This window comes from Phoxinus phoxinus (genome assembly GCF_949152265.1).
Source record: "Phoxinus phoxinus genome assembly, chromosome: 5".
Lineage (NCBI taxonomy): Eukaryota > Metazoa > Chordata > Actinopteri > Cypriniformes > Leuciscidae > Phoxinus > Phoxinus phoxinus.
In genome coordinates this window covers 25,436,527-25,453,366 of record NC_136880.1, presented here as the reverse complement: position 1 = coordinate 25,453,366, position 16,840 = coordinate 25,436,527, and the positions used below count along the sequence as shown (strand labels likewise).

At 36.5% G+C, this 16,840-nt stretch overlaps 1 protein-coding gene across 1 annotated transcript in view; it reads right to left on the bottom strand.

The window, feature by feature from the left end:
* Positions 1 to 16,840, bottom strand: part of fndc3ba (fibronectin type III domain containing 3Ba) — a 125,627-nt gene that overhangs the window by 10,255 nt on the left and 98,532 nt on the right. The window contains exons 11-22 of the mRNA XM_079612393.1: positions 14,570 to 14,623; positions 14,101 to 14,225; positions 12,389 to 12,563; positions 12,016 to 12,102; positions 9,411 to 9,549; positions 8,129 to 8,200; positions 7,511 to 7,629; positions 6,510 to 6,615; positions 4,765 to 4,937; positions 3,485 to 3,598; positions 3,185 to 3,334; positions 1,872 to 2,152 (exon numbers count right to left, since the gene is read on the bottom strand). Of these exons, the coding sequence (XP_079468519.1) occupies positions 1,872 to 2,152; positions 3,185 to 3,334; positions 3,485 to 3,598; positions 4,765 to 4,937; positions 6,510 to 6,615; positions 7,511 to 7,629; positions 8,129 to 8,200; positions 9,411 to 9,549; positions 12,016 to 12,102; positions 12,389 to 12,563; positions 14,101 to 14,225; positions 14,570 to 14,623 (1,595 nt within the window). The remainder of the gene's footprint in view (positions 1 to 1,871; positions 2,153 to 3,184; positions 3,335 to 3,484; positions 3,599 to 4,764; positions 4,938 to 6,509; positions 6,616 to 7,510; positions 7,630 to 8,128; positions 8,201 to 9,410; positions 9,550 to 12,015; positions 12,103 to 12,388; positions 12,564 to 14,100; positions 14,226 to 14,569; positions 14,624 to 16,840) is intronic.

Sequence of the window (16,840 nt, the reverse complement as noted above, 5' to 3'; positions counted from 1 at the left end):
CAGACTGTTTGGTTGACATTTAACTGAAAACCAAACATACTTTAACCTTTCACAAGATTTCATTAGTCTATACGCCCCTAATGAAAAAAGATAGAATCGATCTAAGAGTGATCAAATGGCCGTACAGCCTGCTTCACACCAAAAAACGGTTCTTGATTCATATACAGTGTGGTTCAAAAGTCTTAACTGGAGATCCAAAAACGTATCTGTCATTTTTCACCTGGAACTAAATTATGATGACATAAAACAGAGGTCTTCAACCCTCCTGGAGGATCCACTGCCCTGCAAAGTTTATATCAGCTTGTGATTTTCAAGGGAGCAGGGTTGAATACCTCTGAATGAATGAAAATTCATATTTGATATTCTATATTATTTGAGGTCACTGATCACTTAAGCAACTCTGTTTCAGGCAAAACATTACTACCTACCTTAACCCATTTGTGTGAATATGGGGTATTAAATATACACTGAACATTGTTATTGTGCCTGCTCATCCAAAGAAGCGTTTCTCTGAGGTTGCACTGCCATTAGGTCAGTCAGAACACAGGCAGGAGATTACTGAGATAGCCTGGTATCAGATAATGAAATCTGTGAGTGGATGCGTGCCGTCAGTTTGAGTTTTTTTAAATACTACAAAAAGCAAATCAATGACTAAAAAAATAAGAATGCTAACCAAGAGGAAGTCCAACAGCAGACAAATACAATATTATTGAGAATAAGTTTCATGACAAGAAATTTAAGACACCAGGGGGAAATGGCAAAACTGTAACGAGACCTACACTACCGTTCAAAAGCTTGGGGTTGGTAAGATTTTTTTTAATGTTTTTGAAAGAAGTCTCTAATTTGAAAAATTCTGTGAAAACAGTAATACTATGAAATATTATTACAATTTAAAATATCTGTTTTCTATTTTCATATATTCTAAAATGCAATATATTCCTGATGGCAAAGCTGAATTTTCAGCATCAATACTCCAGTCTTCAGTGTCACATGATCCCATGATTTGCTGCTCAAGAAACATTTCTATTGTTTTCAATGTTGAAATACAAGATTCTTTGATTAATTGAAAGTTCAAAAGAACAATTAAAAAAAAAAAATAGAAACGTCATTTATTATTCCAAAAGTTATTATGGTCACACTTGATCAATTTAATGTGACCTTGCTGATTAAAAGTATTAATTTCTTTCTTAAAAAATAAAATAAAATAAAACTTACTGACCCTAAACTTTTGAACAGTAGTATAAATTGAGATAAAAAGAAAAGCATTAAGTGGGAAGCAGGTGGACATACAATAAAAATCTGCAGGACCCAGTGGGATGAAACTGAAAAAAATAATAATAGTCATCCCCACGCAGATCTCTAATTTAAAGACTATAATCAAAGCTCTCAGACAAAAACATGGGTTGCATAAGCTGTCTGATGGAGACACTTCAATGTGCACGGTGGTGGCCTCATGCAGGGATAGATGTCCTGTTATGGACACCACTTCCTAGATACACACACAAAATCTGCCCTCCGGCCTTCTCCTTTCATTAGCTACCGATTAGCATCATTAACACTCTGCTGTTTACCCACTGTCCTCCTGCGCAGGGGGAGGAAACATGCAGCGGGGTGACGTTGTTGTGGCGTCACGCTTCGCTGAAATGGACAACTTGCTGAATGCAAATGAGACCCGAGATGGAGCGTAACTACTCCCAGCAGGACACAGATTCGGCTCAGAGGCAATCGGTAAGCAAAGCGGTTATTAGTTAAGACTGTTGTCCCATATCACAGAAGTGCTTATGCAAATCACCAGACAAATGTGATCTAGTGGACAACCTGGGGGTGTCAGAATGATTCAAGGATGTGTGTTTAAGTGTGTATGTTCACACCTGTATTCACTGTCAGGCTGTAGGTTCTGCAGCACATGGCAGGTGCTGGTGCCCATGCTGATGAGCTGCTCTCCCAGTTTAAGAGTGTAGGACGTGATCTCCACTCCATTGTTGCAGGGCTCGTCCCATTTCAAAGCCAGACATGTGGAGGGCGAGTAGACGCCGCTATCTGTGGCGTCGTGCTCAAGTACACACAACACTGAGACCGGGTCGGGAACGGTGGCGGGGGTCTGACAGCTTGTGTGCTCGCTGTACGGTCCTGCGCCTGCTTGATTCGCCGCCTTTAAAGAAAAGGACAAGGTTTATATTTGTTTTAGGGCTGTCAAAAAATCAATATTTAATCATGTTAAAATTTAGCTGTTAAAGGTTTTGACATTTATTTCATTCAACATTATGATGTTTTATTCACTTCTGTGTGATTTCTAAAAAAAAATACAGCAAATGACAAAATGACGACAAATTGCCAAACATAATTACACTTAGGCTTGGTATTTAGTTATGTGTTAATGCATTAACTATGAAAAATTATTGTATTATCCCTAACAGACAGTCCTAATGTGATTTCTTGTGCAGTAAGAATAAATGTCACCAATGAGTTATTCATTTTATTCCGTTTCTGTACAAGCATTTTGAGCTGCATGACAATATTTCCTAATAAATGAAAATGATTATAGTGATCATTATGCTGTTAATCTTCGCCATATAATATCATCTCGAAATGACTGTCACTAGCTCATTTATTTAAAGCATAATGACAAGAACCTTCTTACAGCCTCAGTGCGCAAGATGATGCAGTTAATGAAGCGGCAACTTTCCTTGTTCTTTTCAACTTTTCCTGTCATACTTGTACTACTCTAGTCATAATTAAATGGGCTAAAATAGCCAAGATTAAATGCCAAATATGTTATGTATGGCACAAAAATCATTCCAAAGTTGATCCAACTTTTATAATTTTGGTTTGAGTCGTGAGGCTGCAGAAGAGCGACACACCGCAGCCATGTAAACAAAATAATAAAACCACATTGTGAGCCAATCAGTTTTTTTGACTTTCCTACTCCTAGGGGCGCTGCGCCTTATAGTAATAAAATATATAGCCATATCATTCATTACAAATCAAGTAAAAATCAAAGGACATTTCTAATACAATTAAAAGGCATTATGAGAGTGTAAGAAAGGTGCACTTTAGAGGCAATGTCAGTAAAACTGGCTCAACAAAACATTTCCCATCAGCAATAAATTGTTCCACACTGTTAAGGAATTGTTGAACAACAAACATGGTGTAAATGAAAAGAACCCTTCAGTGAGAGTAATACCTGTAGTCTGCAGTAGTAATGAGTCGCAGGTGTCAGGTCTGAGATCTCACACTGCGTGTCAGGGCCGCAGTAGATCAGCTCCATGGGCTCTTCCTCTCGGCCCCACTCCAGACGGTACTCGGAGATGTCGGCCCCTGAGCTCTCTGGACTCTGAAAGAGAGGAAGTGCATAAACAAATTATTGGCTGATTGTTTGTACTTCAGCTCATCTGACCATCAATACTGACACTATTTCTTTGTTGAATGTGTTAATGATCTATGTCCTATTATTGATGGGCCTGATTTAAAAATGATAAATTACCTCCCAGCTGACCAGCACACAGGTATTGGACATTAAGGTGAGGGATGGCGCCACACATTGGCTGGGAGGACCAGCTGCGGTTGTTATTTCTGATGGTTCAGAGAACTGCCCATACTGAGAGCAGAAGAAGAGAAGAAGAGAAAGAGAGAGAGAGAGAGAGAGAGAGAGAGAGAGAGAGAGAGAGAGAGAGAGAGAGAGAGAGAGAGAGAGAGAGAGAGAGAGAGAGAGAGAGAGAATTAATATTCAATACATGACATGAAATGTCTCATAGGTGTATTTCTATCAGGATACAATGTGAAAAACAAATAAAACACTTAAGACCGAGCCAATCTTGCATTACACCCTAGTGAAATCAAAGCATGTTTCCAGTACCGCAATCGGATACGAGACGCATCGATTCCTCACTTTTGGGAGTTTGCCTCACACAAACAATGAAAAGTAAACAGAGAAAATGATTAAATTCAGTCTTCTGGCTCTAGAGCCGACTCTGAATGCTGTATTAAAACTCCTGCAAAAGAAACAGGAAACTACTTAAATCGAACAAAGAAAAAGATAAAGGATAAAAAAAGACAGCCAGAGCTGATCTCTGCCTCCCTGAACACTGCTGGACTGAACATAGAGCATATTGAGAGAAGAATCAAGGAGAAAACCTTGATGTTTTATAGATATATTTGGAAGTCCACTTCAGCCACATAAGAAAAAAAAACCCCATGCTTTGGTAAATCATAATTATGAGATTAAAACTTGTAATCATGACATTCCAAGTCATAATTATTAGATTAAAAATTTTGAAATTATGACAAATTTGAAACTATGAAATACAAATATAGTACAATACAAAGTTGAAATTGAGAATCAATTTGACAAGTCAGAATTGACAAAAAAAAGGTATATATTATTGAGAAAATTAAGTATTGCTTAATTTTGACTTTTTATCTCAATAATTATAACCGAGTATCTCATCATTTCAACTTTTTAATGTCATAATTATAATTAGACTGGTTTCTTTAATTCCAAATGGATTCAATAATGATTGGCTGGTTTAGATGATCCATGCGATAAACAGAAGAACGAGTTGCTGTGATTATTTGAAAACTGAGCTTGAGGTGCATTATGGTAGAGATGGGTCAGGTTGGTCGTCTAACAACTGACTAGTCAATTAGGGCAGTCGATGAATTTATGTGTTTTTTAGATTTTTTTTGCATTATTATTATTAGTGGCGGTGCTTCAGAAAACAAATGAAGAATCACAATTTGCTTATTGAATTGTTGAGCACTCACCCCTGCCTCGTTGGCGGCACGCAGGCGAAAGCTGTAGGTGGCGCCGGGGAGCAGACTGCCCACGGTGCACTCCAGATCAGAGCCGTGATAGACCTCGGTGGGCTCCGACTCTCCCTCCCTCATTTCCAAACTGTACTCATTCACCTCACATGCCCCCTCAGAGGAGGGACAGTCTGAGACAGAGACGAAGCACTTCAGTACCACAGAAATCACAGGTTCAATTCATCTTTTATAACAAAAGTAAGGGGTTTAAGTTGTTCTAAGACAAAGCAGATTTGACCACTTCTTTACAACATCAAGCTTTACCAATCTTCACAATTTCAGTTCAAAGTTTCTTGTCCAAAAGCCTGAATTCAAAGTGTTCACTTAGAAAGTCTGGAATCAGCAGCTCCACAGATCCAGAACTCACTCCCGCTACGACCTTTAGCTATTAACTATCTATCGATAGTTCTGGCACAGGAAGTCAGTGAGTCAAGTGCACTTCAAGAGAATCATTCTAGTCTACTACTGGAAGATATGTGCACATTGAGGATATGTAGCAAACATGGCGGGAATGTTGATCTTATACTGTTTCTGGATTTGACAAAAGGGGTTTAATTTTGTGGAATGCCACAGAGGGGCTTGGTGAAATGTAATTTCACATCATCACAAATAAATGTGAAACTGCAGAGATCTTGGGACACTAGCTGCGTTTCCATTACAGATTTGCCCAAACTTTTGTGTTTTTTTCTAAATATCGATACAAAACTATTAAAATCCATTAACCGATGTTATGCGACTAAAACATAATTTTTTCCTCTCATGATAAGTCATTTAAAAATGGCAACGGACGTTGGTAGGTTTATATATGAAGACCTATCTTTTTCGACAGCACTTGATCCAGTAACACTAACTCTTTCTCCACTATTCTATCTTTGTAAAAAAAAAAAAATCCTGCGTTAGATTGAACTGCGAAGGGTCATAGCACTTACATACTGTTGTCCTACTGTTAGTTTAATTGCTTCTATTGCTCTCATTTGTAAGTCGCTTTGGCTAAATGAATAAATGTAAATGTAAATGTATATATCACAGCCACCGCACTAGACATTATTATTATTAACGGAAGGAGACGTAGGCGTGTTATCCAAGCATTAATGGTAAGGAAAGACCCTTATACTGTGAGCGGCACATATGAGGTGTTTCTCCCTCATTTCTGCTTCGAAGTCTTGATTGTAGCATTTCTTTGAGGTTTAGAATCCAGTATTCCTGTAATTCTTTTGTCTTTTATAAATGTAATAAACAACTCTGTCTCGTATTCTGTCAGAACACACGGACTTCTAAGTCAGGTGACTGTAAATGCGCAAAAACAGTTTCCATTGCAGTTTTGCTAAATATTTCTTTTTCGAATTGCCTGAAAAACCACCTCATGTGAGCGTAAAAACTTTTTTGCGAAATTGACTTGTTTCCATTGAGCGTATTTTCAATTCGTAATTTTAATTTGCGCAATTTGAACGGTAATGGAGCGTGGCTACTGTGAATTACCAACTTATTTGTTTCTTGATCTCGTAACTGATAAAGCATTGTGTTAGTGTGGGTTTAATTCCCAGGGAAATTGTCCTAAAAATGTACCTTGAATACATTGTATGTTGCTTTGTATAAAAGCATAAATGTGAATATTAAATGGAGGCTAAGAAATGAAGAAAAAAAAAACTCTTAGAAGTGTGATGTATTGGAACGACAGAGTTTACGTATTCAGAGAATCTTACCCCATTGTAAGTGCACTTCTTTGTGCTTGGCTTTACCCACAATCCTGGGAGGCTGGCAACATCCTGGAGCTACAGATAGTGTACGCACAGGCAGACTCTCAGAGCACTGCAGGGACACAAGCATAACAATTATGTATCTATAACTGTAGCAAAAAGTATGTAATTTATACTTCTGTTCAAAAGTTTGAGGTCAGGAAGATTTTTTTTGTAAAGAAATAAATTCATACTTTTATTCAGAAAGGACACATTAAATTGACCAATAATAACAGTAAAGGCCTTTGTTGTTACAAAACAACGTCTATTTCAAATAAATGCTGCACATTATTTAATTACGGGTTCCACAAAAGTATTAAGCAGCACAACTGTTTTTAACATTGATAATAATAAGAAATGCTTCTTAAGCACCAAATCATCATATTAGAATGATTTCTGAAGGATCATGTGAGACTGGAGTAATGATGCTGAAAATTCAGCTTTGCATCACAGGAATAAATTAACAGTTATTTTAGATTGTAATCATTTTTGATTATTGTCTTTATGGGCATAAGAGACTTCTTTCAAGAATATTAACCTTATCTACCTCAAACTTTTGTACGGTAGTGTATATATTGTACATTTTGGACTGAATTTCTACACAAATTTGGTCATAAAATGTAATCCAATCTTTATTCCAAACTGAAACGGTTTGAAAATTTCTCCTGAACTTTGTGCACCACGGTTACATTAGAAAAGGTTAATGGACGTCAATTCTGTTAAAGGAGGGCTATTCAAATCCATACTTTTCCCACTCTGCATTATGAATATTTAAATTGTGTGTTCAATAAACAGAATAATGAATGAAGTGTGTGTTATCGTCTGTTCCTCTATTATTGTGAATTAAAATCCACATACTTTCCTACAAATGTACAGCTATAGTCTCTCTTTCTTTCTAAATGCATTTATTTCTGACGAGTCCATTTGGGCAGATGTGGTGTACAGCTGTTGTAATATGTTTGAGTTACCTGGCTGTGGCCGCCCGTGCTGATGCTGCAGGTGCGCAGTCTGTACATAGTGCCGGGTTTCAAATCCTCACACTCACACTCTGTGGCAGGCCCGCTGTATGCAATGTCCCACTGATTGGCTACCGAATACAAGGCGTCAAAGAGTTCAACATTTGCAGGGAAATTACTCAGTGAGTCAGTTATCCATGTAAACCCTTCAACTGTTCCCAAAGTTTAATTAATCCATGGCGAGATAAAACACACAGGCATCAATGAACATTCAAGCATTGAGTATTTTTGGTTATTTGAAATTCCTTTTAGAGAAAAAGAAGCTCTGACAGCACTAATGGAGTATCTGTGTAAGAATAGAAGTACAGATGGGAAAGCGCGAGGATACAAGAAGATTAATTGCAAAATTATCTTATTTTCATCAAAAAAAAAAAAAAAAAAAAAAAAGTGAAAAAGCTAAAAAAAAAGTGAAAAAGCTAAAAAAAAAAAAAAAAAGAGACTGGATTTCTAAATACTTTTGGAATAAAATTGAGATGTAATTAACCAAGGACAAAAACATACTTAAACATGCAGGCAGACGGTGAATGACAGTGAAGAACAAAATGACATATACTGTACATTAATACATACCATCAGAATTTCCTTCTGAAATCTCTAAGAGGTATTTTAAGATTTCCGAACCTCCGTTGTCTTGTGGAGGATCTGTAGTGTGACATACAGACTTTATATTATAAATATACACACATACTGTATATGGAGATGTGTTTACCATAAAATGCATACAAAAGTACCTAAACAACAGTGCCTGACTACTAGCTGTGATTTAAGAGTACAATAGAATAGGGTACAATACATAACAGATAAAGCAATAAAAAATATTTTACATAAGATTTTTTCCTGAGGTCCACTTAAAATGTTAGTAATATTGTTTGCACCAAAAAAATTCTATAATTTGGTAATTTACAGTTTCACAAGATTTTTTTGCAGCCAGCATTAAGTAGTTTGTTTTTACTACTGTAAGAAACAAAACCTACAGCATGGTATTGTACATATAACTCATAATTAAAAAGTTAAAAATGAACATTTTATTTCTCATGATATGACACTTCAGGTATTCAGATTTGTATGATGCTGTTGTATGACTGAGCAAAAACTCTCTAAGTCTAAACTAAATTTTCCCTTTTGAAGTTTATTGCAGCTCTCAGAAATCTACCGTTTGGTTCATTATTGTGGGGAAATAAAATAGCGATTTATCACGCTGAGAGCACAATACAACCGCAGACCTCGTCCTACTCTCCTTTGCAAACAAAGAACTTAACTGGAAAGTGGCAGAACTCAAGCAGCGCATCACAAAGAAAGACATCAAAACGAGGTGTAGTGTGACTCGCATCAGATAGAGATGAAGCAATACCGGTTCTATTGTTTGGTTCAAAATTGTGGAATAGTCTTTCTCTATCCCTAAGACTAGTATCCACAGAGTCTGTTTTTAAATCGAAGTTAAAAACCTACCTCTTTTCATAGGCTTACAACTGTCCTCGATTTTTAATGTTGAATTTTTCTGATTGGTGTTTTTGATGTAAATTCCCTTTATCATTTATTTTGCGGTCTCTCTTGTTTTTTTTAAGATATTTATCCTGTTGTACAGCACAGTGGCCAACTACCGTTGCTTTTATTAAGCTATATAAATAAAAGTTGATTGATTGATAGATAGATAAAGGACATATTAACTTTATTTTCCTTTTTAATATTAATATTATATATTTTCCTTCTCAATTTCCAAGCTCATTTGAGCCCCAAAATTTGAGCTCAAATGCAAAACAGAATTTTATTTCCAATTTCCCACACAGACAGAAAACAATTGAGCAAATGCAACAACTCTAAAATAATATTTTTGTTGCACAAACAGCCATACCCCATTTGACACTGAAGCTGTAGGGTCTGGTAGGGCCCTTGATGCAGGGTCTGGAGGGGGGTCCAGGTTTGTCTGGACTAGTGTTACACACCAGCACCTCACTGGGACTGCTTCTGCCCTCCAAGTTAGAGGCTATGAGCTGCAAGACACAAAAACAAGACAGAAGAGGCTTAATTCTGTACAGTAATGACTTTTTGCCCAGTGAACATCATGGGTCTGGTCGCTAAGAAAAGAGCAACTAGCTCAAGAACTCTTGTTGAATTTCATAAATTGAGATATCATTAACTCATGGGTTCATTCGAATCTTCAAGTCTAGCTATGAGCAATGGACCCTTTTCACATTCCCGGGGTTCTCAGAAGTGGAAGTCGTCATAGTATAGTAAACTTTTATAGCAGTGAACGGGAGACGACAGCAAATGTCACTTTTGTATTCCCATCAAAAGAAAAATAATCTGTGATAGAGTCTCCACGACCAAAAAAGGGAAAAAATATAGAGCGATCGATTGCTGACTTAGGTCAGAAGAGAGAAAGATGTCAAATTTACTGTCACTCCCTCAGCCATTGTATTTCAAATGTATTTTTTGTCATTTACTGACAAGGTAATATAGGACAATATATAGCGTTATAAATGTGTATTACATTTTTTAAAGATATGAAAATCTTTACTAGATTAGAGATGTTGATAACTGGAAATGCATCATCAGTCTGTGAAAAGGGTCAATAATTATATTTGAAATATGGCTACACTAAATCCCAATAAAAATACATTATAACTAGTCCAAAAATGGCAATTTCCAAATTATGAAAATTTCACTCTAGCCACTGGATTTTGATTGGTGTGAAATGTTTTGGAATTTAAATCTTATTAAAAAAAAATTTTTTTAATAGTCACACAATTATTGTATTTTCATGATCATCGTAATTTTCAAGTACTTGGGTACTTTAATCCATCCCTAATTTTTACATTGAAAAAAATGAAAGGCGTACGAAGGTTTTTTGTCAGTAAATCATTACAAAAGATTTACAAGTTTCAAAAAGTGGCAAATAAGAGACATGCATGATACATATCATCATATAAAATACTGAGAAACCTGACAGGTTATTACATTTAATTATTGATTTAGAGTAGACTCATCTTCATGCACATAATACAATTATCCCAAAATAGAAACCTTTACAAACAGCCTACTAAAGAGCTTCCGTACGCAAACAATTGATCGCAAACGCAGAGGTAATGACATAACACATCTACACACTCCCATTATTTTCACCTGCCGCTTTAATGGATGCCTTCACTTAAAAAAAGACAAAAATTCACACCCTAGAGGTGTGCGCACCATTCAGAGGAATTACTATTAATTATGAAAGCACTTAAGCCAGACCCACTCACTGCATCACAGCAGCATTTACCGTGGGCTGCGGTTCACTCATAATTGGATAGGAGACTTCTCTACATGAACGTGACAGAAGAAAATATTTGTGATGATAAAAAAACAACAACTGTGGTATGAGTCAGTGGAGCACCGAGAAAGGTTAAAGCAGTTTGCTGCCACTGTAATTAACAATGTATGACTCTAGCCTTAATTTGTCAGTGTAACACAAACACGCTTCCTGCACATATAGTTACATACCCACAGTAGAAGAAAAACAAACAAAACACTGTGTGGCTGTGAAGAGCATGTGTCAAACACAGCGACCAAAACATGATGAGGTCACTACGACTTGGCAATTCATATTTGACCAGTACTTCTGAGAAAGCATTATTCTCTTCAAAACAGACAAATGCACCTCTTTGTTATTTGTGAGCATGTCAATATTGCAATGTGAGCTTTGAAATCTCTTTAATATTTATTTGAGGTTTCCTTTTGACAAACAATCTTTCATTTCACACATCATACTAAATCAACAAGCTTTAAACATACTAAGTTTACATACTCCTCACAGAACAAAGGCTTTGTATATACAGTACAAAGATGATGTACTCGTATGGGAGAAAGTGCAACTCGCATTATTTTTACCGCTATTTGAGCATGAGAAACATGATTTATGAGACAGTTCATGTCAATGTTTTTTTGCTGATATGAAATGTGTTATTTAATTGTGAGTTCGGCAAGCAGTTCTTGAGATTTCAGGATTCCCCCATTAGTCTTGGATGTCCGAAATAGCTGCCCGGAGGCTGCCGAGTGAACAGACTCTCCCAGAATCATTTTTAAAGATTTTGTCATTTATTCTCTATATTTTATGTCCTAACCAGGTGAGACAATTTGACTGCACTCCAAAACTGAAAATGCTGCATTTTTTTTATTTTTAATTTATGTGCACACATTTTGGACCATTGTGATTTCACTGTAGACCTGTTTGCATTGTTTTGTGATACTTGTGTATGAGTCCTTGGCTTATCCTGAGCAGTGAAACAGCCAAATTCAAAATTTTGAATTTAAAAATAATTGAAAATAAGCAATTTTTATGATTGTTGATTTTTTTTTTTTAAATGACGAGCATCCAATAGATTATAGCTAGGGGTGTGCAAACTTATAGCTTATCACAATATCATAAATAACTACAGTGTGCGAGTTCATAAGACGACAAATATGCATTCACTCACCCTGAATTTATACTGCGTGCTTCTCTTCAGGCCCTCTACAGTACATGTCAAGTTTTCTCCAGTGTACTTTGGGTGAAACTCTGTTCCCTGCAGAAATGAGCACAAAAACAGTGAACTTACATCATTTTACGCAAGTAGTGATGGGAATCCTAAAGATTCAGATTCTAAATAATGATTTGACAACGATAACAAGGCCCATTTCAAAGTGACAGTTGGAGGTCCCACTTGGTGGAACAATGCAAATGTCCAGGAAACAATGGAGTCAAACGTTATTTGGTTCAAATATTTTTTGAAAATTGCCAACACAACCAAATGCCATGGGGTTTAAGTATGGGCTTGAGTATGTGGTAGCCATGCCATCTAAATGACGTACACTGTTCTCTTCTTGGATCTCCAGCTTGTATGTGACGAGCTCCTCTGCGGTACAGCCATCTGGCCGGCTCCACTCCAGCGTGATCCATGTGATGCCGGCACGCACCAGCCGAGGAGCGTGGGGCAAGTGGGGCAGACTTCCAGTCGTGTAGCAGACCACCTCAGGACTAAAGCCACTGACAAACAAGAGAGGAGACAGAAAATGATATATACACGCTCATATAAATGAAGCTGTAAAACAGCCAGGAATGAGGGTTTTTCGTTTTCTTTGGTTATCCTCCAGGAAGGACGTGTAAATGTGATTCGTATAAACTTTGCACAAGCCTCAACATCTTATTGCAAAAGCGGTGTTCATTTGCATCCCTCACAGGGCTGACACTTTGATTGAGTTTATTTTTAAACACAGCTCCAATATGTATAACTTGCAGCCTGACTTATGTAATTTGAATAGTTTTCCTCTCCTCTCGATAACGGCCTTAAATCTAGTTTCTTCCAATTAACTGGTTGTGACAAGTTTACTAGAGCCCTCAGTATTTACTGTGTGAGAGTCTCTATAACTGCCACTGGGAAACAGGAGATGTTAAATGAGCTTCTTTCAGTTAAGGAAGTAATAAAAAATATCCCTTTAGACTGGGTGAAAGGTGGTTTGCTGGAGGCGGAGTCTCATATTTCAGCAGTGTTGCTTCACTCTCTGAATGCGTCTATGGTATTAATGTCAGGAGATGGAGGAGACGAGGGATGGTGCTGTATTCAGAGTGATGACCCTTAACATGTCTGCCCACTGGACCAAACATTACTTATTTTATAAATATATTCTATTGATATTCTATAGTTTGGGCGGGGGGCATTGGCTGCCCCCAAAAACATAATTTCTTTTCTTTTAATTTTTTTATATATACATAAAATAAACAATATTATTAAATTATATCAATATAAATTATTTTAAAATATTTTTTGTATTTGTTAAAAATATATATATAGAAAGAGGGGGTAAAATGGAGAAATTAAGAAATAGAGAGAGAGAAGGGGAAAGAGAGAGAACGCTCCATTGGCTGTCTGTTCTTCTGCATCAAGGTGACTTTATGGCTCTCCTCCTCCATTACGACTTGAGGGATGGTGATAGGATTAGATTACAGAGGGATAATGGGATTGTTTTGTCACACACAAATAGTTTAATATGCATCCTGTACGGCAAGTCATATTTCCTTCTAATTCAAATCATAGTTGGTCAAACAATGTTTGAATCTTTGTCTGTATTCCAAATTGCACATAATCCATACTAAATACTATACAAGACTAAAGGTTAATGTGTTTTAGGGTGTATTGGGAGTACATAAACTGGAATCTAGCAAAAGTGTGTCTGTGTATGTTTTTAAGGGTGCTTTCACACTTTGTTTGATTTGCCTGGTCCGAACCAGAGTTCGAATGCTCTGGAAATGAGATAATCCGTCTCTGCTTGCAGTGCGTCAGTCAAGCGAGTTAGGAAAGTGAGTAAGAACACACACAAACACACCGTTTTATCAAATCATACGTCATAAATAGCAGTTCACTTCCACAATTTAGCACAATTTAGCCACCATTTTTATGCGGACTTGGGTATGGTTCACAGGTGCGTATATGATTTTGGAAAACAGCGTTCAAATCATCCAAACGAATCGAACTCTGACATCAACCGAACCTGGGTGCGCTCCAAAAGTGCTAGTGTAGTGATACCTTATTCCTATGTCGTTGCGTGCCGCCACCCGAAATGTGTAGGCCATAGCTGGACACAGATGAGTGAGTTTGTAGTGCCTTTGGCTTCCGAAGTAACATTCTCTGAAATTGTTGTTCTTTTTGCCCTAATAGATAAAGTAGAATAACACATATATTCAAGTACATAACTACTAGTCACTGCATACAATTACTGAAGCCACTCAGCTTCTCAAAACCACTGCAATCATGGCTGGAGTGAGAAATGTATGAGTGACAACAGTCTGCTGTGGTCTTTGATGAAAATGGGGACATCATTCAGATATGAATCTTTAAACAGAGTGAATGAACAGTGCTGATATCAAAGAGGCGTCATTAGTGCTGAAAATATTGAACTGCCATTCAACAAGGAGGCCCTTTTACCAAAAAAGTAAAAAGAAACTGAATGCTAATGATAATTAAAAAATTATCTGAACAAAAAATTAATTAATACCTCATCCCACTCTAAAAGGTAACTTGTGATTTTCGATCCATTATCAACTGGTGCCTAAGTGAGGAGAGAAATAAAAAGAAACAAATTAGAAGTACACAAAAAGAAGGAAAACTGGAACAAAACCTTATTTCATAATAAAATGAGCTATGTCACAGGAAGCACTGTCTGTGTATTGGACTATGAAAATCTAAAAAGTAAGAAGTTTACCCAATCATTTAGTCACACTCATGTTTTTCCAAAACTTTCTTATCCTGAACACATAAGAGATGGTGCTTTTTAAAAAATACGAACAACACTAAATCCGTATGTCCATATGACTTGTGTTATATACATGCAATCATGATGTAAAAATTGGTCTCTATATGTTCAAAAGTTTGGGGTCAGTAAAAAGATAAAAAGTGACAGAGACATTTATGTTGTTACAAAAGAATACCGTTTCAAATAAATGCTGTTCTTTGTAGTTTTCAACGGTTAAAAACATTGAAAATAATAATAATAATAATAAATGCTTTGTGCACAGCAAATCAGCATATTAGAATGATTTCTGAAGGATCATGTGACACTGAAGACTGGAGAAATGATGCTATAAATTAAGCTTTTCCCGCACAGACATAAATTACATTTAAAAATATATCAAAATAGAAAGCAGTTATTTTAAATAGTAATAATATTTTATAATAATGCTATTGATCATATATGATCATATAAATGTAGCCATGCTGAGCACAAGAGACTTAAAAAAACCAAAAAAAAAACACTTTTTTAAAAAAAGTTAGCACTTTTTGCCATTTTTTGTGGCCCCTGGTCACCATTCACTCTCATTGTATAGAAAAGGGCAGCGTGAACATCTTTCTTCTTCTCCTCCTCTTATGTTCCAGAGAAGAAAGAAAGTCATACAGGTTTGGAACAACATGAGGGTCAGTAAATGATGGCAGAATTTTCATTTCTAGCTGAACTATCTCTTTAATAATTCAGGATGATGGAACAGATCCTTTAAAGGGGTCATGAACTGAGAAATCTAAATTTCCCTAAGCTTTTGACATAAGAGGTCATCATATTGAGATGAGGAAGAGAGAAGAGTAATACAGGACGAACTACAAATAACATTACCTTCCAAAGGACCCTAATTGGTGAATTTTTTCACCAATGTGAATGTCTCAGTAGAACATTATTTATTTGCATTCGGTACATTTCACTGGCGCAGGCTTTGCAAACAGACTTTTACGACATGGACTTGACAGTAATGCCACAACATGTAAGTAACCGTGTTATTTCTAATGCCTGATCTGTGAAAAAGTGATTTCTGACATGTAATGATTCATGTACAGTCAGATGTTCTGTGTCAGTAAATTAAACCAGTGACTGAACGGTCAACTTCACATTATTACTGTTATTTAAACTGTGATTAAGTTATATAAAGAAAGCGAACAAAAAACGCTCCCTTTGCAAGAGTTCGGGACTCGCGGCAAAACTCCTATAATAATCAATGAATCTCTTATTTACATTGTGTTTGCACTGTTAGTTATGATGAAAGCATTCGTTAACGTGCAGAAATCGAGCTGCGATTACGAGATCCCATTCATGCGCTCAACATATCTGTGATCAGCTACAATGCTCATCACTGCAACCTTTCATGCCACGGTCTAAATATAATGCTATAATCATCACTTTTCACAATTAGTTAACCTTGAGATCTATAATAGCAAAAACTTGCTAAAAGTTTTGGAGAGAGTTAAACATATAACACTTAGCCAATTCATATACACAGATGTTAGCCAATCACAGCAGTGGGCATTTTACATTGAAAATTGTGTTTTAATCTTTAAAAAAAAGAGCATTCAAATCAGAGGGATAAAATCTAAATTATGACAATTTTTGATGTAAAAATCATACTAACATTATGAGGTCACCACAGGAAACAACAATGCAGTTCATGACCCGTTTAAATCTACCAGTCTCATTAGGCTTGACATCGTTCTCATCTGTAATAAAACTTAAACTTTAAAGGTGCAGTCTGTAAGAATGACAGCTAGTGGTCAAAATAGGCACTGCAGTCCAAATTCAAAATATCAGAGATCGTGGTTTCCCCCGCCCCCAAGACTCGAGGCTCACATGGGTTGCCAGTTTGAGGACACGCAACAGGAACGAGCGCAATTGACAACGAAACCCGAGGAGACTTAATAAGTTAATGAGTTGATTTATCCGCGTTTTAATATTTTCTCGTTCATAGAGATTTTTAGATGGATATCGAGGCTTTTTTTTTTTAGGTTG